The 27,566-nt window shown below is 38.1% G+C and overlaps 1 protein-coding gene across 5 annotated transcripts in view; it reads left to right on the top strand.

The window, feature by feature from the left end:
• Positions 1-492: 492 nt before the first annotated feature.
• The window catches only part of HACE1 (HECT domain and ankyrin repeat containing E3 ubiquitin protein ligase 1), a 129,587-nt gene continuing 102,513 nt past the window's right edge, over positions 493-27,566 (top strand). For 4 of the 5 annotated variants that reach the window (XR_008380169.1, XM_053591532.1, XM_053591531.1 and 1 more), the window contains exons 1-4: positions 493-830; positions 9,050-9,104; positions 10,114-10,203; positions 10,987-11,091. Coding sequence is in view for 3 of the 5 variants with exons in the window: in XM_053591532.1 (XP_053447507.1) it covers positions 755-830; positions 9,050-9,104; positions 10,114-10,203; positions 10,987-11,091 (326 nt within the window). In the remaining 2 variants the exon portion in view is untranslated. Of the gene's footprint in view, positions 831-9,049; positions 9,105-10,113; positions 10,204-10,986; positions 11,092-27,566 lie in introns of those variants that run through there. The other variant, XM_053591533.1, reaches the window with a different exon arrangement.

Below are 27,566 nucleotides of genomic sequence, written 5' to 3'. Positions count from 1 at the left end.
AAGTTGCCCGGGAGAGACAAGTAATTAAGCTATTGTGAAGTTACTTACAATGAAGGAAAAGGCATGTTTTACTTTTGCATTTGTTTGATTTTATGAGTCTTCAAATTTTGACAAATGAAAATACGATAAACAGTTTATGTATCTGGAAACAAAAGTACAAACACAGTACTAGGAACGTGGTGATAGATTTAAGAACAATTGTGCAAATCCCAATCTGCTTTATAGGACAGTGACAGAGTTTAAGGAAGCTGCTCCAGTACGACTTTGGAGGGTGGAGGAGCGGTGCCGGCGACCGTCCAGCAAATCCTCCGGGACTGGATAACACGCCCAAACGTGGCGTGGCTTTACGCACTTTCAGCCCTCCTCCCGCGTCCGCGTTGTCAGGGCGCAGGGTCTGGGCGCACCCAGTGTGGCTCCGCCCAGGGCGCGCGGCCTCGCCCACGCCAAACTACAGTTCCCAGAAGGCTGTGCGAGCCCGGGAGGGAAGCGGCGGCAGCGGCAGCGGCAGGGGAAGGGCGAGCGGAGGCGGCGGCGGGTGACCGTTCGGTGGTCTGTCAGTCAGCCTCGGGTCGCCGGAAGCAGGACGCGACGCCAGGCTGCCACCGCAGCCTCTGTCGCCCCTCATCCCCTGCAGTCCCGGGCTCTGGCCGGCGCCGGCCTCCCTTTCGCCCGCTGGACAGGCCCGGGCGGGATGTAGGGCGCTCGGCGCCGAGGCCGCCGGGGCGGCGAGGGGAGCGCGGAGGGCGCCCCGAGGATGGAGAGAGCGATGGAGCAGCTCAACCGCCTGACGCGCTCCCTGCGCCGCGCGCGCACCGTGGAGTTGCCCGAGGGTGAGCGGAGCTGGGAGCCGGGGTCAAGTCTGGCGGAAAAACTAACCGAAAGCTGAGAATACGCCCACTTTTACTTTCCTGGGCTGGGAGGGGCGGACCCGGGCTCCAGACCCCCCGGCCCGCCTTTCCCACCCAGGCTGCTGGGAGTGTGCGAGTCCTGCTGTCTGGAGAAGCGAGACCGAGGTCTCTCTCGATTATCGGTTGGGGGCGAAGGGACAGAAGTGTCAGCCGGTTGGCTAAGACCTGGATTCAGAAGAATTACAGTTGCGGAACATTATACAGACGCTGCTTGATGGACATAGATACTCCAAAGATTGTGTTTAAGCTGCAGAGGGAGGGTTAAGCTTCTCTTCTCTTCTCCAATCTTCTCTTCTCTTCGTCTCTTTCGTAGGGCGTTGCATTGTTTTGACAGTAGACAAACAAAAGGTTGTCAGACATTAGACAGGTACTCGTGAAGTAATGTGGGTGTAAACATACACGTACACTTTTCTTTAATGTGCGTGACTGCCTTCATTCTTCATTTATTCGTCAGGCTTGTATTGAGTGGGCTAGATGGGAACTGGAGCGCATCTACAAAAAGGAGTAAGCCATGGTCTGTGCAGTTCAGGACTTTTAGTTTTGTGTGCTAAGATTCCTTTAGGACAGGCAAAATTCTAGTAGTAAAAAAGGAGAGAAAATGAGTCGTTTTGTTTGCAGCAGCCTCATGAATTCAGACAAAGTTTACTGGTGATGGGAGATGGCAGCACTGTCTTTAAGAGACTTTTGACTACTGTTTATGTCGAGTGAGGGAGGTGTTAGGAAGGGGTTATGGCATGTGAATAGCTTTATCTTAATTGTGGCAGTTTATCTTTTTTCATAACTTTGAATTATTGCTGGGGAGATTTGTCGGGGAAGGAGGCCCTGGGAGATAGAGAGTCACGAAAGAAATGTGGGATTGGGTAGTTTGGGGATAATGTTCTTGAAAATATTTTCCCTAGTCTTTGTTTAGGATTCAGAATAGGGAAGATTTGTGGTGACTGTTTCTAGAAAATAATTTTTTATTTGTTACTTTTTACTAGCAAAATAATTGACTTAAAGTAACCCCAATTTTAGTAACTAGATTCCAGCTTCAGTTTTTTTTCTTTATTTCATTAACAACTTCCACCTTTGAATCCATTTCTTAAGTGCTGCTCTCACTTATTTTCCATAGTCAAACTCTTGGTTTAGGTTGATGAAGAAGACTGCAATTGCAGTTTTGACATTGTAATTTATATTGCTTTGTTTGAATCTAGCTATTTTTTCAACATAAACATGATTTAGAAGATTTTGGTGATGTTGCTTAGTTTTAAAAGTAATATATTTTCATTGTAGGAACTGGAAAAATAAGGACAAATAGGAAAAGAACGCTGTCATTCCATCACACAGTAATAAACAGTTTTAGCATTTTTATTTTTATTTGTTATTTCTTTCTCTTTTTCTGTAACAAATTAAGATCACACTGCATATAGTCTTTTATTTTGTGGTTAGGGAACATTCTCAGTTTTTTAATATCCTTAAATATGCTAAATAACCTGGCACTATTTTATAGGATGCATGTAACAAATGTTGAATCTAATTTTTGTTTTTCTAACTGATTTTATGAGGAACAGCTTTGTGTTTAAAAATTAGGGTTAATTCTTAGGAGAAAAGAAGAAGATCTAATTATATCAACTTTTAGGCTCTAGATGTTAGTTTCTGAACTTTCCTTGGAAAGTTCCAGTAACTAACTGATAGTACCTGGAAATCAAAATAAAACTTTTCCCCATGTTGCTAGGCAAAAATGACATTTTATTTACATTTGGTTTTCTTTGATTCTAATGTGTTTGTTCATTTTGTTCCTTGAATTTATCTTTGTCCCTAAATTCTGATGACTCTTTTTGAATTCTTTGAGGTTGACTATTTCAAGTTTGTCACATATAATACAGTCAGATTATAAAAATCCACATTGCTATGTTTACATTTGATAGAGGCTGCCAAGTGTCTCTAAATTTGAAAAGTAATTAGAATTTTTTTTGCCTTGTTAGAATTAAGCAATCAATAAGAGTATCTAATAACAAATTATTATTATTTTATTTGAGACTGAGCCTCAAGCTGTTGCCCTGGGTAGAGTGCCATGGTGTCACAGCTCACAGCAACCTCCAACTCCTAGGCTTAAGCAATTCTCTTGCCTCAGCCTCCCAAGTAGCTGGGACTGCAGGTGCCCGCCACAATGCCCGGCTATTTTGTTTTTGGTTGTAGTTGTCATTATTGTTTGGCAGGCCTGGTCTGGATTCGAACCCGCCAGCTCTGGTGTATGTGGCTGCTGCCTTTGCTGCTTGAGCTATGGGCGCCGAGCCAATAACAAATTATTAAAGTTGTAAAATTTTTAATAGCTTTTACTCTAAAAATAACTTGGTATATGGGGTACAACTGCAGATATTTGATTTACTGAATTAGATGTTAGGGGAACACATTTATCTTTCCTTAGACTGTGAAAACCTGAGTATTACCACTAAGTAATGGAGTGGAGGTTGTTGAGTCATCCTAGGCAGGACTAACACAGGAATATTCTTGTGAGACAAAGAGGTGAAGGGAAAGAAATTACTTTAGGGTTACAGAGTCTTAGTGAAGTTTAAAAGGTTGGTATATACTCTTTGCATATATGGAGAAAAGTTTATTTTATTTTTTTGAGGCAGAGTCTCACTCTGATGCCCTCGGTAGAGAGTGCTGTGGTATTATAGCTCACAGCAACCTCAAACTCCTGGGCTCAAGCAATCTGCTTGCTTCAGCTTCCAGAGTAGCTGGGACTACAGGTGTCTGCCACAACGCCAGGCTGATTTTTCTATTTTTTAGTAGAGACAGGTGTCTCACTCTTGTGCAGGCTGGTTTCAAACTCCTGAGTTCAAGCAGTACACCTGCCTCAGCCACCCAGAGTGCTAGGATTACAAGTGGGAGCCACTGTACCCGGCCACATCGAGAAAAGTATAAAGTACTGCATTTATAGTGAATGTAATTTGTTTAATAAAATATTAAAATTTGAGCCTATTTTAGCATCTGTAATGGTTAGGATAATTACCAGTTTTTTAAAAATCACTATTTCATGATAGAGGAGAAATTGTGTGCAGTATAGTGAATCTGAGCTCCTGTTCTTTTTAAGATTTTCTTTTTACCAGTGGAGTTCTGAAACTATATTAATAAAAATGGCCATCTGAAAAAAAAAAAAAAAAGGGCGGCGCCTGTGGCTCAAAGGGATAGGGCGCCAGTCCCATATGCTGGAGGTGGTGGGTTCAAACCCAGCCTCGGTCAAAAAACCACAAAAAAAAAAAAAAAAATGGCCATCTGTGGGTGGTGCTGTGGCTCAGTGAGCAGGGCGCCGGCCCATATACTGATGGTGGTGGGTTCAAACCCAGCCCCGGCCAAACTGCAACAAAAAAAATAGCCGGGTGTTGTGCCAGGCGCCTGTAGTCCCAGCTACTGGGGAGGCTGAGGCAAGAGAATCACCTAAACCCAGGAGTTGGAGGTTGCTGTGAGCTGTGATGTCATAGCACTCTACCAAGGGTGATAAAGTGAGACTCTGTCTCTTAAAAAAAAAAATGGCCAGCTGATAAAATGAGAGATTAAACTTTTCTTATCACTCTGGAAACTTTAATTATATACTTAATCCACAAGGTGTCTTCATGAGGGCTGAGGAGGAAGCATCTGACAACAAATTTTGTCTTTTCCTAGTGTATTATTGCTTGGGTAGTCTTCTAGGATCACAGTTATGGTTATACATTTTTTATACTTTCCTTTTAGTTCCCTTTTAATTTATATGACCTACATTTTAATAATGTTGTATGTCTTTTTTTTTTTTTTTTTTTTTTTTGAGACAGTCTCACTCTTTTACCCAGGTTAGTTACTTGAGTGCTATCACATCATTGCTCACAGCAACCTCAAACTCTTGGGCCCAAGAGATCCTCCTGCCTCAGCCTTCCAAGTAGCTGGGACTACGGGTGTCTGTCACTACAACTGGCTTCTTTATTTCTGTTTTTAGTATTTTCTGTATTTAGTGTTCTCAGTCTTGCTCAGGCTGGTCTCAGACTCAGGAGCTCAAGCAATCCACCCACCTAGGCCTCCCAGGGTGCAAGGATTATAGACATGAGCCACTGTGCCTGGCCAAGTTACATGTGTCTTTTAAAATAAGATTCACATCTAAATTTTATCTAAATAAAACCAATATGGACCTTATGATGGTCACTAATGCTCACTTCAAAATTGTGTAGTATATTGATTTATAAGTTTAAATTCACGAATAAGGGTAAATTTCTTATTTATGACTTTGTTTATTATGGATTGACTTAATTGAAATTGTTGTGGTTTAGATTTTTATTGGGGTTATTGGGGTGTGTATTATAGGATAGATAAAGAATGTAGTCATGCTGAGGGAGGCTTAGTGCAGCGTTTTCAGTTCCTAGTGACTCATTCATAGTTATTGAGAATAATTTAGTGGGTTGCAGTTACCATTTAAACAAAATAGAAGGGGATAAAACAAATTAGAATGTGTCACATAGTAAGAGTGTTGTAATATATAATAACCAAAAGGTCTATTATATTTAATGTATACTGAGTGCACTGTTAAACATGTAGTATTGCAGAGGCTCTGGAATCAGCCACTTAATGCTACCATTATACAGCTTGTTACTTAGTGGGTCAGTTTTCTCATTTGTGAAATGAGGGGATAATAGCCCCAACCCTAAGGTGGTTGTGAGGATAAAAGACATGATGCGTGTTTAAGATAATGGTTTCTAAGTGTTGGTTATGAATAAGATTTATTAGTATTTTGTTTTTATAGCGAGAAAGTTGTTGGGATTAAATCGTTTTTCATATATATAATCACAAATAGTAAAATAATGAACAAAAATATGAAGAAATGGTATAAGAACTTTTTTCCATTTCCCCTACAAAATAGTTCAGTCTATATTTCTAAATATGTAAATTATGCTTTTCAAACATAATCATAATACCATTATTAAAGCCAAAACAATTAACAATTTTTTTATTCTCAAATGTCCAGTCCATGTTTAGTTTTTCACCCACTCAAAAATTATCTCAAAAATATTCTTTTACAGTTTTTTTTAAAATTAGTATTCATATAAGGAGCACATGTTGTACTTGGTTGATTTGTCTCTTCAGACTCTTTTAATCTATAACAGTTCCTTCTTTTATAAATTTTTTTTTTAAAAATAGTTTGACTTGAAGTTGTATAAGTAGTAATGTCCTTCATCCAGCTTTCACTAAAGTTAACATTTTGTACAGTTACCAAAACTAAAAAATTAACATGCGTGTAATAGTTCTAAGTATACTATAGACTTTATTAGAATTTCACAAGTTTTCCTACTAATGTCCTTTTTCTATTTTAGGATCCAAACCAGGATGCCACATTGAATTTAGTTGTTATACATATAGCTTTTGCCTCCCCATGCTGTGATAGTTCTTCAGTCTTTCCTTGTTTTTATTTAATGGCCTTGAGACTCTTTTTTTTTTTTTTTTTTTTTGTAGAGACAGAGTCTCACTTTATGGCCCTCCGTAGAGTGCCGTGGCCTCACACAGCTCACAGCAACTTCCAACTCCTGGGCTTAAGCGATTCTCTTGCCTCAGCCTCCCGAGTAGCTGGGACTACAGGTGCCCGCCACAACGCCCGGCTATTTTTTGGTTGCAGTTTTGGCCGGGGCCGGGTTTGAACCCGCCACCCTCAGTATATGGGGCCGGTGCCTTACCGACTGAGCCACAGGTGCTACCCCATGCCTTGAGACTCTTTAAAGAGGCCTGGTCAGGTATTTTGTAGAATTCCCTTTAGTTGGATTTGTCTGCTAAAATCTCATGATTAGATTGACGTTATGCATTTTTTGGCAAGAACAGTCTCCCCTCATCTGTAACTTCACTTTCCACAGTTTCAGTTACTCACAAATAGCACAGTAACATATTTTGAGAGAGAGGCACCACATTCAGATAACTTTTATTATAGTATATTACTCTAATTATTGTATTGTTGATCACTTACTGTGGCTAATTTATAAATAAAACCTTATCATAGGCATGTATGTATGGGTAGGTGCGTATATATATTGGAAAAAACATAGTACATTCAGGGTTTGCTGCTATATGCATGTTCAGGCATCCACATTCAGGGGTGGAATGTGTTTCCTTCAGATAAGGAGGACTACTGTACTGCCGAAGTGATGTGCTCTTCTCACTCGGTCGTATCAGGAGCTGCAAGATATTGATATGTATTTCTAGTGATATTACCGTCTTATTAAAGTTGTGTCTATAGGGTTCCCCTTTACTTTAAATTTGCTATTTTTCCCTTGTAGTTAGTATTTTTTGCAGGTACCTTGATACCATGCAAATATTGTTTCTCAAACTTTAACCCATTAACTTAGCATAAGTATTAACTATTTATTTAGAGACAGGGTCTCAGTATTAACTTCTAAAGAGCTTCATGGAGGTTGTCAGCGTTACTTCTCTATAAATAATTTGTTAAAAAACATAAACTGGGCTGGATTTGGTGGTTCATGCCTATAATCCTAGCACTTTGGGAGGCTAAGGTGTGAAGATTGCTTGAAGCCAGAAGTTTGAAACCAGCCTAGGCAACATGGCAAGACCTCACCTACCTCTCAAAAAAAAAAAAAAAAAATCAACTGATGTGGTGGCATACAACTATAGTCCCAGCTATTTGGGGCTGCTGAGGTAGGAGGATTGCTTGAGCCTAAGGAGCTCAAGATTACAGTGAGCTATGGCCACTGTGCTCCAGCCTGGGTAATAAGAGTGAGACTTCATCTCCCCCCCAAAATAAAACCCATAAATCTCCAAAATGCATTGAATTGAAAAATGACTATTAGTAATATATAAAAATCTGAACACTAGCTACTATGTACATATGTATAATATGGCATCATAGATGTTGATTTTTAACTTTTTATCTTGTTTTTCTGAGTTTATCCTATTAAATAAATCATTTTAAATAGTATCTATCTAAAGATACTGTCTTAGTCCAGTTTTTTCCTGCTATAATAGATAGACTAGGTGATTTATAAAGAAGAGAAATTTATTTTTTACAGTTTTGGAGGCTAGGAAGTCTAAGATTATGGTGCCAGCATCTGTCAAGAGTCATTCCATGGCAGAAAGCAGAAGGGTGAGAGAGGGCAAGAAAGGAAGCCTGAGAAGAAAAGGAGACCCAACTCCCAAGGTGACTAATCAACATTAAGTCATTCATGAGATTCATGAGGGTAGAGCCCTGATTGCCCACTTGCTTCCCAGAGACCTCACTTCTTTCCATTATCACAATGGCAACCAAGTTTCCAACACATGAACCTTAGGGGAACATATTCAAACCATAGCTAATATGAATAAAAACATTGTGAGTAGTATAAAGTGATAAGTAAAATTAAGACTTTTATGCTGTTTCATGAAAACTTTGAAAAGGATTTCCTTTATACCAAAATTGTCAAGAAGCAAGTATTATGTATATTTAAGATTTTAAAATAATTTTAGCATATACAAAAGGTGCCAAAAAATATGCACACATTTTAAGAAAAGAAAAAACTATATTAAAATTGTAATACTCAGGTGGTGCCTGTGGCTCAAGGAGTAGGCCACCGGCCCCATATGCTGGAGGTGGTGGGTTCCAACCCAGTCCTAGCCAAAAATTGCAAAGAAAAAAAAATTATAATACTCAAGTCACATTTAACTTCTACAATTGTAAGAGATACAATATATAAGACAATAAATGTTATTGGTATAGGTTCACTGTTATAATTTAATACAATTTTTTCCTTTCTTAAAATGCATATACTTTTTTGGCACCTTCTGTATATCTTTAATATCCATATATACTCAAAATTCCCCCAAACTACGTGTAAGCATGATAAAACATAATGTCTGTAAACACCCCTTTAGAAGTAAAAGAATTTCAGTTGTTAAGTCTACAGAAAATACTAGGTCTTTTATTTTCCTTTTACATTCAGAAGCTAAGTTTTTTTGTGATGATCAAGAGGGAATAAGCAGCGGAAGGGATGAAAGATTCTGCACTATTTCAAATCTTGCAATACACCTGGTATTCTGCACTCTTCTTTCCTCTTCTCCCTCTCCTCATGTTTTATGTAAAATTAAGAAAACTAAAGTAATTGTAAGTATCACCCAAAAAGTAGGAGATAAATTACATTTTTTCTGGATTTTTTTCTCAGATAATGAAACTGCTGTTTATACGTTAATGCCAATGGTTATGGCTGATCAACACAGGTGAGTGCTTGTTTATAAATTTACCCTTTTTAAGCAGTATAAATCCTAAATGTTGCATGTACAGATATGTAGGCAAACTCATAGAGAAACACAGTTTGGACATAAATGTTGCCTGAGGCAATTTTTTTAACTTCTCAGTTACAATTTTCTGTCTGTGAAATAAAGTATAAGATTTTCTCAGATCCATATCAGCTGTAAAATTTTATAGTGAGAGATTTTCCAAATGAAGAATCAGATATTAAGTCAAGTATTTGGTGGGTCACTGAAATAGAAAAAGGCATTGGGGTGATTTCTTTTAGAGGTCACATTACCGATCAGGGCTGGGAGGTACCTTATTTCCCTTACGTGCTACTGCACTGATGTTCTTTTTTTTGATGTTCTGTTGACAGTCTTTTTAGAGGGGCATGTATGAGAAACATTTATCTTTGTGAGAGGGACTTTATACTTGTAGGACTCAGTTCTCCTGTGGTTAGCTATTGGGCATTTTGGTGTAATGAGAATAATGTGAAGAGATAACTGTATTTTGAAACAAGCTAAAAATACGATTTTTTTTTTTGCTTTAAATTTCCTGTCTGGTATAATTAAAAAATGTTTTTGTCTTACTTTATTTGGACAGTATTAGTACAGGTAGGCTCAAATTATGGCAATGGGAAAAGCCAAGTCTATACCCTTTGTTTCTTAAGAATCTAGGGAGAGCTGAAGCCAACTTCCTCTCTTAGGTGTCCTCAGAGCAGTAATGTAGTGCTGGTCAAGTAGCATATGAGGAAGCCTTCAGTTCTATTTGATTGGTCAAGGCATTTGGTTTTGGAATGATACCGTGCTGGCTACCATGCTACAGTTAGAAAATTGTAAACAGGCTAGAAAACAGCCCCGTTTTGGTTGGCATGTGACAGATCTGTCTAAAAGAATTACTAATAGTAGCTAAAGAACTATTTAAATTGTTTATTATGTTTTTAAAAACTTTTTTTAAACATATTCCTCTTTTGATTTTTTTTGGGGGGGGTCATAGGTCTGTTTCTGAACTACTATCAAATTCAAAATTTGATGTCAATTATGCATTTGGACGTGTAAAAAGAAGCTTGCTTCACATAGCAGCAAAGTAAGAATCTAAAGATATTTTGGGTTAAACTCTGGTCTAGAACAAGGATCAATAAGCTTTGAATCAGCATTTTCTCATAGTATTTATGGGGAGAGATGAGAACAGAGAGTGAGTAATTGTTTATCCTGTTTAGAGCATAGTGTGCTATTTATTGCATCTCTTGAAAAATTGTTAACCTGGAGATTGGACTTAACGTTTCATTCATGTCCCTATTGTCTTAACTTGTTCTAGGTCAGATCACAGTAGGTTAAGCATGGGATTCTCTCTCCTTGATGTAGTTAGAGGGTATGTTCCCCAGAGTGTTTGTTGAGCAAAATTTTCCTTTTATTCCAGGGAGATTTTATACATTAACCGTGTATGAAGTCATTGGTTTAATATTTTTTACCGAGGTGGGAGAATGATTTTTGTCCATAGTTTTTCAGTGTATAATAAATGAGTTAACTAATATCTTTCTTTTTAGAATTTAAGTAGGTGTGTTGAAATTAATCGTACATGATTAATTTGCTTCTAGAAGGTGAAAAAGTTGAGTGTTGTGTAGTTTTTTTCCCCATGAACTAACACTTTATTTGAATTTCTCAAATACTTTTCAGTTTTCATAGTACAATGTACCATCTTGAAAGTAGGGGATATTTACTATTTGTGACAGAAGTTAAATCAAACTGTAGATGAAATGTTAACCTTCAGAATAGCATGTTTGATAGAATTTTTTGTTTTTTAATTAAGCTTTGTTAACTGTGGCTGTTTGTTGAATGTATCTGAACTGTCTTTTTAATATTATTTTAGTTGTGGATCAGTGGAATGCTTGGTTCTACTGTTAAAGAAAGGAGCAAATCCTAACTATCAAGATATTTCAGGCTGTACACCCCTTCATTTGGCAGCCAGAAATGGGTAAATATTTAGTTCCTTTCAGTAGTTTAAGTTGTATTGTCATTTATGACTAATAGTATTTGGAGTATTCTACCTTGATTTGGTGATTTTTTTCCTTCCCCAGTATTCTAGGGGAAAAATTAGAAAAATGATGTGTATATTTTATTATCTGTAATTTTTTTCTCTCAAGGGTATTATTGATAAGCCTATTCCCATTCCTTTTTAAAGTGGGCTTTAGGTCATTATATTTACTTTTTAAAAAACTATCATATTTAATAATTTATTAAATTGTTCACTAATTTTTTTCTTCTTGAAAATATATTTGTGGAAGTTCATTTTTACTTGTATTCTAATGACATTTTATGAAAAGCATAATTATTTTTTTCTTAATATTGTGAAGAGAGATTTCTCCCACTTTATTCTTTTTTTTTTTTTTAATTAGTATTAGATCATAGCTGTGTACATTAATGTGATCATGGGGCACCATGCACTGGTTTTATAAACAGTTCAACACATTTTCATCACACTGGTTAACATAGCATTCCTGGCATTTTCTTAGTTATTGTGTTAAGACAATCATATTCTGCATTCACTAAGTTTCACATGTACCCTTGTAAGATGTACCGCAGGTGTAATCCCACCAATCACTCTCCCTCTGCCCAACCTCTCCCCTACCCTCCCCCTTCCCCATAGTCTTAGGTTATAACTGGGTTATAGCTTTCCTATGAAAGCCATAATTTAGTTTCATAGTAGGACTGAGTACATTGGATACCTTTTCTTCCATTCTTGAGATAACTTTACTAAGAAGAATATGTTCTAGCTCCATCCATGTAAACATGAAAGAGGTAAAGTCTCCATCTTTCTTTAAAGCTGCGTAATATTCCATGGTGTACATATACCACAATTTATTGATCCAATGGGAGAAGATATTTGCAGGTTATGTCTCCAACAAAGGTTTAATAACCAGAATCCACAGAGAACTCAAATGTATAAGCAAGAAAAGAACAAAAGATCCCATGGCAGGCTGGGCAAGGGACTTGAAGAGAAACTTCTCTGAAGAAGACAGGCGCACAGCCTACAGACATATGAAAAAATACTCATCATCTTTAATCATCAGAGAAATGCAAATCAAAACTACCTTGAGATACCATCTAACTCCAGTAAAATTAGCCCATATCACAAAGCATAATTTTTACTTGTTTTTGGTGTCCTTTTTCTTTTTTAAATGAATTTTTTTTTTTTTTTTTTGAGACAGATTCTCAAGCTGTTGCCCTGGGTAGAGTGCTGTGACATCATAGCTCACAGCAACCTCCAACTCATGGACTCAAGCAATCCTCTTGCCTCAATTTTTCTATTTGTAGTAGAGATGGGGTCTCACTTTTTGCTCAGGCTGGTCTTGAACCCATGAGCTCAAGCAATCCACCCACTTCAGCATCCCAGAGTGCTAGGATTAGGATTAAAAGCTGGGCACAGGTGTGAGCCACCACGCCCAGCTTTTAACTGAATTTTTATTAAATCATAACTGTATAGGGTGGCACCTGTAGTTCAAATGGCTAAGGCGCCAGCCACATACATAAGAGCTGGCGGGTTCGAATCCTACCCGGGCCTACCAAACAATGACAATTACAACCAAAAAATAGCCGGGCATTGTGGCGGGCGCCTGTAGTCCCAGCTGCTCGGGAAGCTGAAGGAAGAGAATTGCTTAAGTCCAGGAGTTGGAGATTGCTGTGAGCCGTGATGCCTTGGTACCCTACCCAGGGTGATAGTCTCAAAAAGGCTCCAACTCAAAAAAAAAAAAAAAAAATTCATAACTGTGTACATTTATAGGGTATCATGTAATGATTTGATATACAATGTGGAATGCTTAAATCAAACTGATTACTATAACCATCACCTCTCCTCTATTTTTTGTGGTAATACATTGATTATATACTTAGTTGTTTTGAAATGTACCTTTGCACTGCATATTACATTAGATCCTACCACATACCCTTCCTCTACTTGCTCCCTCCTTTATCTCTCCTCTGCCCTCCCCTTTCCCTGCTCTCCCCTCCTTCTTTCTGGACTATATTTGTGTTTTCTCATTTGTAAAAATGTGTAAGTGATTATATATTGGATACTTGATAGTATTTAGTACATTATGGATAATTTCTTTTTCCATTCTTGTGATATTTTACTAAGAAGAATATATTCCAGCTCCATCCAGGTAAACATAAAAGATGTAAATTCTCCATCTTTTTTATAGCTACAGAGTATTCCATGGTATACATATACCACAAGTTCTTTTTTTTCCCTTTATTAAATCATAACTGTGTACATTGATATATGTACTGATTTGATATACAATGTGGAATGCTTACATTGAATTGATGAATATAACCATCACCTTGCTTACTTATTTGTTGTGGTAAGACATTTATACTCTATTCTTAATAGTTTTGACATGTACCATTGCATTATGCACATTAGGTGAGGTCCCCCACCAAATGCCCTCCCTCCTCCTGGTCTCCCTCCTCCTCTCCTGTCTCCATTTTCTTCTGTTCTTCTTTTTGGACTATAGTTATAGTTTTACCATTTGTATGAATGTGTAGGTGATAATATGTTGATTTCATAGTAGTATTTAGTGCATTGGATACTTTTTTTTCATTCTTGAGATACTTTACCAAGAAGCATATATTCCAGCTCCATCCAGGTAAACAGAAAAGATGTGAAGTCTTCATCTTTTTTATGGCTGCATAGCATTCCATGGTATACGTATACCATAACTTGTTTGTTAATTTGTTCATGGGTTGATAGGCACTTGAAACTTACTGTGCTCTTGGATGTGCAAAAGCTTTTCAGTTTAATCACATCCCTGTAATACATTTTTGGTGTTACTTCAGTTGCCCAAGGGGTGCTCCTCATAAAATATTCTCCCAGACTGATTTCTCTGAGAGTTTTCTCTGCATTCTGTTGTAGTATTTGTATACTTTCATGTCTTAAGTTTAAATCTTTCATCCAGTGGAATCAATTTTTGTTAATGGTGAAAGGTGAAGGTCGAGTTTCAGTCTTCTACAGGTCGCCAGCCAGTTCCCCCAGCACCATTTGTTAAATAGGGGATCTTTCCCCAAATGAGTGTTTTTGATAGGCTTGTCAAATATCACATGACGATAAGTGGCTGGATTCATCTCTCGGTTCTCTATTCTGTTCCATAAATCTACTTCTCTATTTTTGTGTTATTTAATACCAGGCTGTTTTGATCACTATAGATTTATAGTATAGCCTGAAGTCTGGTAATGTAATAACCTCCTGATTTATTTTTATTTCTGAGTAATGTATTGTTTGAGGTTTTTCTGATTCCATATAAAACAAAGTACTATTTTTTCAAGTTCTTTAAAGTATGACAATGGTGCTTTAATAGGGATTGCTTTAAATCGGTAGAATGATTTGGGTAGTGTGGACATTTTAATAATGTTGATTCTTCCCAGCCATTAGCATAGTATGTTTTTCCATTTGTTAACATCTTCAGCTATTTTTCTCAGAGCTTCATAATTCTTTTTATAGAGATCTTTCATGTCCTTTGTTAGGTAAATTCTCAGTTATTTCATCTTCTTTGGCAGTACTATAAAAGGAATAGTCCTTGACTATATTTTCAGCTTGACTATTGTTGGCATATATAAAAGCTAATGATTTGTAAGTATTGATTTTGTATCCTGAGACGCTGCTGTATTCCTTTATCACTTCAAAGAGTTTTGTAGTTGAGTTCCTCGGGTTCTCCAGGTATAGGATCATATCATCTGTGAAGAGTGAGAGTTTGATATCCTCTGACCCCATTTGGATACTCTTGATCACTTTCTCTTGCGTGATTGAGATGGCTAAGACTTCCATTACATTGTTGAATAGTGGTGGAGACAAGGGGAATCCTTGCCTGGTTCCAGAACTGAGTGGAATGTTTGCAGTTTTACTCCATTCAGTATGATATTGGCTGTGGGTTTGCTATAGACAGTCTCTTTAAGAAATGACCCTTGTAAGCCTGTTTTCTTAAGTGTTCTGATCAAGAAAGGATGTTGGATATTATCAAAAGCTTCTTCTGCATAATTGAGAGAATCATATGGTCTTTGTTTTTCATTTTATTTATGTGACGTATTATATTTATAGATTAACGTATATTGTACCAACCTTGTAACCCTGGGATAAAACCAATTTGATCATGGTGTATAATTTCTTTGATGTGTTGTTGAATTCTGTTTGCTAGGGTCTTATTGAGTATTTTTGCATTGATAGTAATTAATGATGTTGGTCTATAGTTCTCTTTCTTTGTTGAGTCCTTTCCTGGTTTGGGAATCAGGGTGATATTTATTTCATAGAATGTGTTGGGAAGTATTCCTTCTTTTTCTGCTTTGGAAAAGGTTATGTAATATAGGGACTAGTTCCTATTTAAAAGTTTGGTAGAATTCTGATATGGAGCCATCTGGTCCCACATTTTTCTTTTTTGGGAGATTTCATATAGTTGATGGTATTTCAGTGCTTGATGTGGGTCTGTTCAGAATTTCTAATTCTTTCGGTTGAGTCTAGGAAGGTGGCATGTTTCTAGGTATTGGTCTATTTCCTCCAGATTTTCATATTTCTGAGAATAGAGTTTTTTGTACTCATCAAGGATGTTTTTTGGATTTCTGTGGTGTCTGTTGTTATTTCTCTTTTATCATTTCTGATTATGAGATTAGAGATTTTACTTTTCTGTTTCTGGTTAGGTTAGGCAAAGGTCTATCAATTTTATTAATCTTTTCAAAGACCCAACTTCTTGTTTTGTTGATCTGAATGATTCTTTTGTTTTCAATTTCATTTAATTCTGCCCTAATTTTGGTTTTATTTCTGAACCAATTTATTTTTGGTTCAGAATGTTGTTCTTTTTATAGTTGCTTGAGATGACCCATTAAGTTGCTGTCGTCTTCTCTTTTTGGTTTTCTTCTTCTTTTTTTTTTTAGAAGCAGAGTCTCACTTTGTCACCCTTGATAGAGTGCCGTGGTGTCACAGCTCAAACCTCCAGCTCTTGGGATTAGACAATTCTCTTGCTTCCAAGTAGCTGGGAGTACAGGCACCTGCCACAATGCCAGCTATTTTTTGTTGCAGTTTGGCCAGGCCAGGTTCAAACTCGCCACCCTTGGTATATGGGGCTGGTGTCCTACTCACGGAGCCACACGTGCTGCCCATCTTTCTATTTTCTTGATGAAGTCTTAAAAAATTTCCTTCTTAGGACTGCCTTTGCCATATACCACAGGTTTTGATAATTTTTGTCTTTATTATCATTTTGTTCCATTAATTTGGTGACTTCTTAATCTCATCTTTGACAGCTATCATTCAGCATAAGGTCATTTAGTTTCCATGACTTTGTTTGAGTATGAAGATTACTATTGCTGTTGATTTCAACTGTTATTTTGTGATGGTCCGAGAAAATACATAGAATAATTTCTATTCTTTTAAATTTGCTGAGGTTAGACTTGTGTCCTAAGATATGATCAATTTTGGAGGATGATCCATGGGCAGATGAGAAGAATGTGTACTCAGTTTTATTTGGATGAAATGTTCTATAGATGTCTGTCAAGTCCATTTGTTGTAGAGTCAAGTTTAAGTCCAATATTTATTTAGTTTATTTTTGGAGGATCTATCCAAAACTGCCAAAGTGTTTTAAAATCTCCAACTATTATAATGCAGGAAGATATCAAATTCTTCATATCTGTTAGGATTTGCTTTATAAATTGAGAAGCATTCTGGCAGGGTTCATAAATGTTAATTATCATTAATGATCAAAATTTCTTCATGTTGAGTGTTTCCCTTGACAAATATGTAGTGACCATCCTTATCTTTCCTTAACCTTTTTGGTGTAAAGCTTATTGTATCTGCAAGTATTTTCTTATTTCCATTTGCCTGTATTATAGCTGTCCTTCCCTTCACCCTGAGTCTATTTTTATACTTTAAGGTAAGATGAGACTCTTGTATACAGCAGATATCTGGTCTGAGTTTATGTATCCAGTCAGCCAACCTGTGCCTCTTTAGAGGACAATTTAAGCCATTCACATTGATTGAGAGAATTACTAAGCATGGTAGTGTTTTTGGTGTCATATTTTTCAAATGTCCAGTGGATATTTTTAATCCTTTCCCCACTGTGGAAGTTAGGTTTTGTTAAAAAATTTCTGAGTGAGTTTACTTTGGTGGTAGAGCATTGTGTTTATCATTATTGAGGATGAGTCTGAGAATATCCTAGAGAGCTGGTTTAGTTATGCAAATTTCTTTAACATGTGTATGTTAGTAAAGTATTTGATTTCTCCACACAAATGAAACTCAGTTTAGCTGAATACAGGATTCTGCACTGGAAGTTGTTTTATTTTAGGGGATTGAAGGTTGATGACCATCCTCCTCTGGCTTGAAAGGTTTTAGCTGAGAGATCTGCAGTCATTCTGGTATTTCTCCCTTTGTGGGTAATGCTTATGTCTGTCTGCTTGCAGAATTTTCTCCTTCATAATAACTTTGGCAAAGTTAATTGCAATGTGTCTTGGAGATGCTTTATTTAGATTGAATCTTGCTGGGGTTCTGAAACTGTCTGCTATCTGAATTTCAGTATCTCTTGCAATGGTTGGGAAATTTTCCTCCATAATATCTTGGAGTAGAGCATCTGTATCTTTAGGACCATTGTCTTCTTCAGGAATTCCTATAAAGCGAATGTTTGTTCTTTTGGAGTGATCCCACAACTTTCTCAGGGAATGATCAGTTTTTGCTCTAAACTTTTCTTCCTCTGTGAGCATTTGTGATTGTTCACAAGAAAAGATCCTTTCTTCTGCCTGCTCAGCCCTATTACTGAGGGATTCTACTGTATTTATGAGCTCCTTGAATAACTTTTTCATTTCCTTGAGCTCTGCTATCTCCTTCCTCATGTCTATATCCTTAGTGATTTTGTTTTTCAATTCATTAATTTCTTGAGACAACTTTTGCACAACTCTTTGGATTTCTATTTCCATCGTTTTTGTCATTCTATTCATCTTATTTGCCATCTATGTTCTGAATTCTATTTCTGCCCATTTCAGCCGTTTGTTTATGAATGGCATCTTGTGACATATCTCCCTTGTCATTCCTTAGGGGAGTTGATTTACTCTTGTTATTCATGTTGTTAGAGTTCTTCCTCTGGTTCCACCCCATGATCATTTTCCGCAGTTTGGGTATTAAACTGGTTGGGTGAGATTGGATTGAGGGTTCCAGGAATTGTGGTTAACCAGCCATTTACCAAAGAGCTAGGGCTGGTGATTGTGTCTTTCCCCCTACATTTTTACAAAGGTCCCTTTCAGACCTATAGCCAGAGACTCTCAGGACCTGATTGGTGTGATAGGGCTAGCTGGCTCTGTCTTGTAGTCAGCCAGCCTCTATCCAATCCTGCTGAGTTGTGGAATTAGGCTGAAATTTCAGTTGGGGAGAGATATAAGCAACTGAGACACCCTGCCCTCAACCAGCGACAATTGCAGGAGGAGAATCAGACCTTCCCACTTCAACACAACCATAGCTCAACCTTGGAGGGTCCCCGGGTGGACAGCCCAGGTCAAGAGTTCCAATCCAACTGTCCCAGGCAGCATTCAGAAGTGAATGCTTTCCCCTTTTTCTTAGAGGGTCAGAGGAGCTGCCCTCTTGGGACGGAATCCAGCGTTCCCTGGGCTGCCCCAGGCTGTGACCTCGCGGAGCCAGCCTCTCTGGACCACTTTGTGCTTGCAAGGGAAGGAGGCTTTTAACTTTTCAAATGCTTTTCGCGGCTTGTGGTGGTGTCTTCTCCAAAGGACTCCATGAAATTCTCGTAGACCTGTCAAACCTGGTGAGTCGTAAGTGCTTTGATTTATGGGACAGATGTTTGCCAGCTGACACTTGAAGGGACCAATTCTCCTACTCAGCTAGGAGAATTCAAATGGTGTCCAGCAACCTGATGGCAGGAATCCACAAGGAGCTTCACCCTGAAACCCGAGAGGCTGGAGTGTGGCTCCCTCTGGTGCTCAATGGGGTCATAAAGGCCTGCCTAGCCCAAGAGTCCATCCAGGGGGGCTGTTGCTTCCTTCCTCATCTTATACCGCAGCCTTGCTTCACTACTGGTAACCATATGGGGCTGTGGCTTTGCTCTAGTGAGCTAAGACACCAGGGATATGCACCTGCCAGAGTCAAAGGGGAGTCAGTACCTTCCCCTGCCCTGCACTCAGCCACCAGGGCAAACTCATGGAGCTGAAGACCAGCTCCCTTCAGTGCTTCTGGGGAGTCAGTGAGAGGGTACCACTGCCTGTGTACCACTGCAGCATGTATTTCTTCTGCCATCTGCACCCGTTGCCCCCAGGTTGAGGCCTGGCTTCCTCTGGTGGTCTACAGAAATGGGAAGTGATTCTCCAAAATGTAAGCTGGGGCTTGAGCTCGGGGTCAACGTTCTGCAGGGCTGCTTGTCACTCTTTCCCTTCCCCCCCCCCCCCCGCCCAACTACCCCTCAAGAAACTGTTTCAGCATAGTCATGCAGCGGCCCACGCCATGCCCAGACCTCTTGAGGAATTGCCAAGCACTCTGGGCTCTGCAAGGTACAGGCTTTCAGATTGCCAATTGACGGGGGAGAGGTGGACTGGGACTTCAGAAATGTGGGGAAAATATTTGTTCAACTTTATGCTGGGCAAGAGAATGCCTAGGCTCACTGGTGGGACCTCTCTGGAGAAGCCAGGTGTTCAGTGGCTCTCTCCTAGGGTTAATATAAGAGGTCTTCTGAATGCTGCTCACTTGTGAAGAGTACACAGAGCCACTCTCTTGGGCAAGGGTCTCTTGTCCTCTTGGTCATGGGTTTTGTACCTGTAGTTTGTTTCTGTGGAGTTGCAGCTTGCCTGAGCAGAGATGATGTGCACTCCTCAGTCTTCTTTCTTAGTTCAGCTTCTTATCTTCAGCTTCATTGAGTTCATTCTGTCCCTTATCTCTCCCTCTGGAAGGGAACCTCTGTGGAAACCTGGCTTCAGTCAGCTATCTTACCTCCCCTACCCCACTGATGTGCTTTTTCCTGTTCATCTTTTGTCATTTATAACTCCATGGCTTATTTCTTTACTTTTTTTTTAACGATTTTATTTATTTATTTATTTTTTGCAGTTTTTGGCTGGGGCTAGGTTTGAACCCGCCACCTCCAGTATATGGGGCTGGAGCCCTACTCCTTTGAGCCACAGGTGCCACCCTTTGTTTTTTTTTTTTGGACAGAGTCTCAGACTATCGCCCTGGGTAGAGTGTCGTGGTGTCATAGCTCATTGGAACTTTAAACAAACTCTTGGGCTTAAGTACAGCTCATAGCAACTTCAAACTCTTGGGCTTGAGTGATTCTCTTGCCTCAACCTCCCAAGTAGCTGGGACTATAGCTGCCCACCACAACGCTTGGCTATTTTTTGGTTGTAGTTGTCGTTGTTTGGTGAGCCTGGGCTGGATTCGAACCTGCCAGCTCCAGTGTATGTGCCTGGTGCCCTAGCCGCTGAACTACAGGCGCCAAGCCTCCATGGCTTATTTCTTAGATTGCTTGTTTAGTTAATTTTATTAAAAGAATTACAGACAGGGAATATAATGTACCCAGTGTATTTATGAGAATGATCTGTTCTAGAGTAAGCTTTTTTGGTACTAGGAAAGCTTATCTTCAGGTTAACACTTTTTCATTTTAACTATGACAATTTTTTTAACTAAATAATGTTTAAAATTTTTTGTGTTTATAAAAAGTAAAAAACTTAAAAGATGGTGTATATGCCTTTGGGGCAGCGCCTGTGGCTCAAGGAGTAGGGCGCCGGTCCCATATGCCGGTGGTGGGGAGTTCAAACCCAGCAGCCCTGGCAAAAAACCAAAAAAAAAAAAAAAAAAAAAGATGGTGTATAAAATATATTTTAACCTTTTCCTAATTCTCATAATTATTTTTATTTTTGGTTTAATATTGGTGGCACAGTAATAGTTTATTTATTGTACATCAGTGTCAAACCATTTAATTTTATTGATAAATACAAATTAACCTTTAGGCTAAATAATACATTTCAAAATTTACTATATGCTTTCTAGTCAAAAACAGTCAAGAAGCATTACTTTTTGTCTAATACAGTAATCTCAGAAATCTCAGATTTTAAATTACGATTTAATTTAGAAGTGAGCTAGTTAGCGAAGATTAATGTGAAAATATATATATACAATCTTTCAAACAGGAGTTACCTTCATTTTCCCCTGATATCTGTAAAATATGTTTGTCATATCAAATAACATTTAAGACTCTATGTCCTTTTTCATGCCAAATAATACTCAAGACTTCTGTTTTATACCATTATAAAGATTACTCAGATTTTAACTCGCCATTTTTTTTCCTACACTAGGAGCACTTGGCGAAATGATTCATCCTGAAAATTTGTTTATTTATTTTTGAGACAAAGTCTCACTGTGTCACCCGGGTAGAGTGTCATGGTATCACTGTAGCTCACAGCAACCTCAAACTTCTGGGCTTAAGCGATTCTCCTGCCTTAGCTTTCTAAGTAGCTTGAAACCACAGGCACACACCATAGTGCCTGTCTAATTTTTCTATAGATATATATATAGAAAAAAATATATATATACATACATATATATACACACATATATATTTTTTTAAAGTAGAGATGGGGTCTCACTCTTGCTTAGCTGGTCTGGAACTCCTGAGTGTAAGCAATCCATTCACTAGGATTACAGGTGTGAGTCACTGCACCTGGCCCTTCCTGAAAATTAAAAAAATTTTTTTTTTACTTTAATATGGAAGGAAAATGCCCTGATACATATTGTATTCTTACATACATCACTATTTTACAATTCATTTTTCTTTAGATTTGATGTATTTTGGATTTGGCATTAAACCTTCAAGGAAGGGCTGTGCCTGTGGCTCAAAGGAGTAGCACAGGTCCCATATACCGGAGGTGGTGGGTTCAAACCTGGCCCTGGCCAAAAAAAAAAAAAAAAAATAAAATAAATCTTCAAGGAAAAACTGACATAAGTCATATTCACCTAATATCAAATGGCCTATAATAGGTGTTATGGAGAAACTAGAGCTTACATATTTTCCTTAAAAATCTGTGATTAAAATACAGAAATTAAGTAATTTGAGAATCGAATTACATCTATATTTCTTTTGAAAAATTTGAAGTACTATTCATAATATCCATTGAATATAAATTTATACCTGTTCAAAAGTCAATGTTCTTGCTTTTCTGAAAAATAGAACAAAATAAATTATCTGAATTGCTTTGTGCATTATTTTCTATAATAAATACTGTGGGTTAGTGTAAATTCTGAAAGTGCACTTTAGTTTTTACTTATGTGAATTCCTTTGTAAACCTTTTTCAAATACTGTAAAACTCTGTGGACATATATTCTTATTACTGTTGAAGACAGTTTTGTTTCCTATTCTGAACTGGGATTCTAGATACTTGTAAGTGAGATGAATATAAAGCTAAAATTGTTTTTGGCAATTTTGAGGCCAGATTTGACATGTAGGATTAAAGTGTGACCAAAAAAGATAAGAACCATGGTGATATCAAAAGTTGGTCAAGGGAAAGATAGTCCTTTTTTTTTTTTTTTTTTTTGAGACAGAGTCTTACTTTTTTGTCACCCTCGGTAGAGTGCTGTGGTGTCACAGCTCACAGCAACCTCAAACTCTTGGGCTTAAGTGATTCTCTTGTCTCAGCTTCCCAAGTAGCTGGGCCTATAGGTGCCCACCACAACATGTGGCTATTTTTTGGTTGCAGTTGTCATTGTTGTTTAGCAGCCTTGGTTTATGTGGCCAGCGCCCTACCCACTGAGCTATGGGGCGCTGCCTCAATGTTAGTCTTTATTTACAAATTAAAACCTTCAAAATCCGTTAAGTATTACCAAAGAAAGGTACAATTTTATTTTGTTTTTTATTTCAGAATAAAATATGCAACCTGAAAGACAATAGGGCAGCGCCTGTGGCTCAGTGGGTAGGGCGCCGGCCCCGTATACTGAAGGGCCGTATTCCAACCCGGCCCCAGCCAAAACTGCAACACAAAAAAAGGACATGCAATAATTTTTAAGTCTTCCCTTTTAACATTCTGAAATAATCATGAGCAATGCTGGATTCCCCCTATACAAGGAAGCAATTACTTTCCTGGTCAGATATTATGACAATTATAAGAAGATTCTGGTAACCCTACAGACACAGGGACCAATCACCCAAGTGCTCTGTGGAAGCTGAATGGATCTGCTATTGGAAAAGAGGGAAATCCAGCACTAATGGTGAAGAGAGAAATGTTAAAGCAGATCAAGAGAAATATACTACCCATCTGACAGAAGCTAAGAGAGCAAAACAAAAGGCTAACCCAAAACAAAGATTGGCCAGCAAAATGGGCAGAATTCTCCTATGACTTCTACTTCAGTTTGTTTTTTATTTCAGGCTGCATATTGGTCATATTTGAAACATATGTTAGTTACTATTTTAGCTCTAATTCTTACCAATAATAGCGGCTCACTTAGTGGGTGGTTTTTCAGATTCTGGAAAGTAGTAATAATAGTTGTTAAATTTAAAAAATGAGACATACAGGGTGTCCCAAAGGTTACCCCTACAGAGGGAAAATGGGAAATTAGAGCTAACTGTACCTTTATTTACAAAATATTCATTACAAAATTTTATAAAATATGTGTTGGCCACCTCGTTAGCTACAATTTCCCATTTTTCCTCGTTATGGGGACTCTAGGGGCGACCTTTGGGACACCCTATATTTTTCTCTATATTGTCCTTGTACCTTTTACAATTCATTTTTGGAGGGAAACATTATGGATTACTGCTATTCTTTAGTAGCCCCTACGTTACACACCTTTTGGTGTCTTATTTCCCTGGCACATTTTCACTGAACTTTATTTTGGCACTAGGCCAATAGTCTACATAGGCTTCTGAATAAGTTTTAGAAATCCAGTCATGTCAGTACAGACACACATAACACACACATACTTTACACAATGAATGTATTTTAATAGGATTTTCTGGTCTTTTGTCTCATGATTATTGCATATTTCTTAAGGTTTTCTTAACAACATGTTAGATGAAGGAGGTTTCTAAATGCTTGATCTTAAACGTTTACTTGGAGCTTTATTTTCTTTCACTTTTATTATAATATTTATTTATTTATTTTTTTTGTTGGGGATTCATTGAGGGTACAATAAGCCAGGTTACACTGATTGCAATTGTTAGGTAAAGTCCCTCTTGCAATCATGTCTTGCCCCCATAAAGTGTGACACACACCAAGGCCCCACCCACCTCCCTCCTTCCCTCTTTCTGTTTCCCCCCCATAACCATAATTGTCATTAATTGTCCTCATATCAAAATTGAGTACATAGGATTCATGCTTCTCCATTCTTGTGATGCTTTACTAAGAATAATGTCTTCCACGTCCATCCAGGTTAATACGAAGGATGTAAAGTCTCCATTTTTTTTTTTTTTTATTAAATCATAACTGTATACAATGATATGATTATGGGGCATCATACACTCACTTCATAAACCATTTGACACATTTTTATCACAGTGGTTAACATAGCCTTTCCGGCGTTATCTCAGTTACTGTGCCAAAACATTTACATTCTACATTTACCAAGTTTCGCAAATACCCCTGTAATATGCACCACAGGTGTGATCCCACCGATTCCCCTCCCTCTACCCACCCCCCCCTTTCCCACTTCCCCCTATTGTTAAGTTGTAGCTGGGTTATAGCTTTCATGTGAGAGTCCCAAATTAGTTTCATAGTAGGGCTGTGTACATTGGGTATTTTTTCTTCCATTCTTGGGATACTTTACTAAGAAGAATATGTTCCAGCTCCATCCATGTAAACATGAAAGAGGTAAAGTCTCCATCTTCCTTTAAGGCTGCATAATATTCCATGGTGTATATATACCACAATTTATTAATCCATTTGTGGATCGATGGGCACTTGGGCTTTTTCCATGACTTAGCAATTATGAATTGGGCAGCAATAAACAGTCTAGTACAAGTGTCCTTATGATAAAAGGATTTCTTTCCTTCTGGGTAGATGCCCAGTAATGGGATTGCAGGATCAAATGGGAGGTCTAGCTTGAGTGCTTTGAGGTTTCTCCATACTTCCTTCCAGAAAGGTTGTACTAGTTTGCAGTCCCACCAGCAGTGTAAAAGTGTTCCCTTCTCTGCACATCCACACCAGCATCTGCAGTTTTGAGATTTTGTGATGTGGGCCATTCTCACTGGGGTTAGATGATATCTCAGGGTTGTTTTGATTTGCATTTCTCTAATATATAGAGATGATGAACTTTTTTTCATGTGTTTGTTAGCCATTCATCTGTCGTCTTTAGAGAAAGTTCTATTCATGTCTCTTGCCCATTGATATAAGGGATTGTTGGCTTTTTTCATGTGGATTAATTTGAGTTCTCTATAGATCCTAGTTATCAAGCTTTTGTCTGATTGAAAATATGCAAATATCCTTTCCCATTGTGTAGGTTGTCTCTTTGCTTTGGTTATTGTCTCCTTAGCTGTACAGAAGCTTTTCAGTTTAGTGAGGTCCCATTGGTTTATTTTTGTTGTTGTTGAAATTGCCATGGCAGTCTTCTTCATGAAGTCTTTCCCCAGGCCAATATCTTCCATTGTTTTTCCTATGCTTTCTTGGAGGATTTTTATTGTTTCATGCCTTAAGTTTAAGTCCTTTATCCATCTTGAATCAATTTTTGTGAGTGGGGAAAGGTGTGGGTCCAGTTTCAGTCTTTTACATGTAGACATCCAGTTCTCCCAACACCATTTATTGCATAGGGAGTCTTTCCCCCAAGGTATGTTCTTGGTTGGTTTATCAAAGATAAGGTGGTTGTAAAGTGTTAGTTTCATTTCTTGGTGTTCAATTCAATTCCAAGTGTCTATGTCTCTGTTTTTGTGCCAGTACCATGCTGTCTTGAGCTCTATGGCTTTGTAGTACAGACTAAAATCTGGTATGCTGATGCCCCCAGCTTTATTTTTGTTACAGAGAACTGCCTTAGCTATACGGGTTTTTTTCCGGTTCCATACAAAACGCAGAATCATTTTTTCCAAATGTTGAAAGTATGATGTTGGTATTTTGATAGGGATGGCATTGAATAGGTAGATTGCTTTGGGAAGTATAGACATTTTAACAATGTTGATTCTTCCCATCCATGAGCATGGTGTGTTCTTCCATTTGTTAATATCCTCTGCTATTTCCTTTCTGAGGATTTCATAGTTTTCTTTATAGAGGTCCTTCACCTCCTTCATTAGGTATATTCCTAGGTATTTCATTTTCTTTGAGACTATGGTGAAGGGAGTTGTGTCCTTAATTAGCTTCTCATCTTGACTGTTATTGGTGTACACAAAGGCTACTGACTTGTGGACATTGATTTTATATCCTGAAACATTACTGTATTTTTTGATGACTTCTGGGAGTCTTGTGGTTGAGTCTTTGGGGTTCTCTAAGTATAAGATCATGTCATCAGCAAAGAGGGAGAGTTTGACCTCCTCTGCTCCCATTTGGATTCCCTTTATTTCCTTGTCTTGCCTAATTGTATTGGCTAGAACTTCCAGCACTGTGTTGAATAGTAAAGGTGACAGAGGACAACCTTGTCTGGTTCCAGTTCTAAGAGGAAAAGCTTTCAGCTTTACTCCATTCAGTAAAATATTGGCTGTGGGTTTGTCATAGATAGCTTCAATCAGTTTTAGAAATGTGCCACCTATGCCTATACTCTTCAGTGTTCTAATTAGAAAGGGATGCTGGATTTTATCAAATGCTTTTTCTGCATCTATTGAGAGGATCATGTGATCTTTATTTTTGCCTCTGTTAATATGGTGGATAACGTTTATAGACTTGCGTATATTAAACCAGCCTTGCATCCCTGGGATGAAGCCTACTTGATCATGATGAATGACTTTTTTGATGATAAGCTGTAATCTATTGGCTAGGATTTTGTTGAGAATTTTTGCGTCTATGTTCATGAGTGAGATTGGTCTGAAATTCTCCTTTTTGTTTGGGTCTTTTCCTGGTTTTGGTATCAGGGTGATGTTTGCTTCATAGAATGTGTTGGGGAAGATTCCTTCTTCCTCAGTTTTTTGGAATAATTTCTGCAGTACAGGAATAAGCTCTTCCTTGAGGGTTTGATAGAATTCTGGAGTGAAGCCATCTGGACCAGGGCATTTTTTGGTTGGAAGATTTTTTATTGTTTCTTTGATCTCAGTGCTTGAAATTGGTCTGTTCAGGAGCTCTATTTCTTCCTGGCTGAGTCTAGGGAGAGGGTGTGATTCCAAATATTGATCCATTTCTTTCACATTGTCAAATTTCTGGGCGTAGAGTTTCTGGTAGTATTCAGAGATGATCTCTTGTATCTCTGTGGGATCAGTTGTTATTTCCCCTTTATCATTTCTGATTGAGGTTACTAGAGATTTTACTTTTCTATTCCTCGTTAGTCTGGCCAATGGTTTATCTATTTTATTTATTTTTTCAAAA

The sequence above is a fragment of the Nycticebus coucang genome, chromosome 5, assembly GCF_027406575.1.
Source record: "Nycticebus coucang isolate mNycCou1 chromosome 5, mNycCou1.pri, whole genome shotgun sequence".
Classification (NCBI taxonomy): Eukaryota; Metazoa; Chordata; class Mammalia; order Primates; family Lorisidae; genus Nycticebus; species Nycticebus coucang.
Note: the sequence above shows the minus strand (reverse complement) of the source record. Positions and strands in the feature narration are given on the sequence as shown.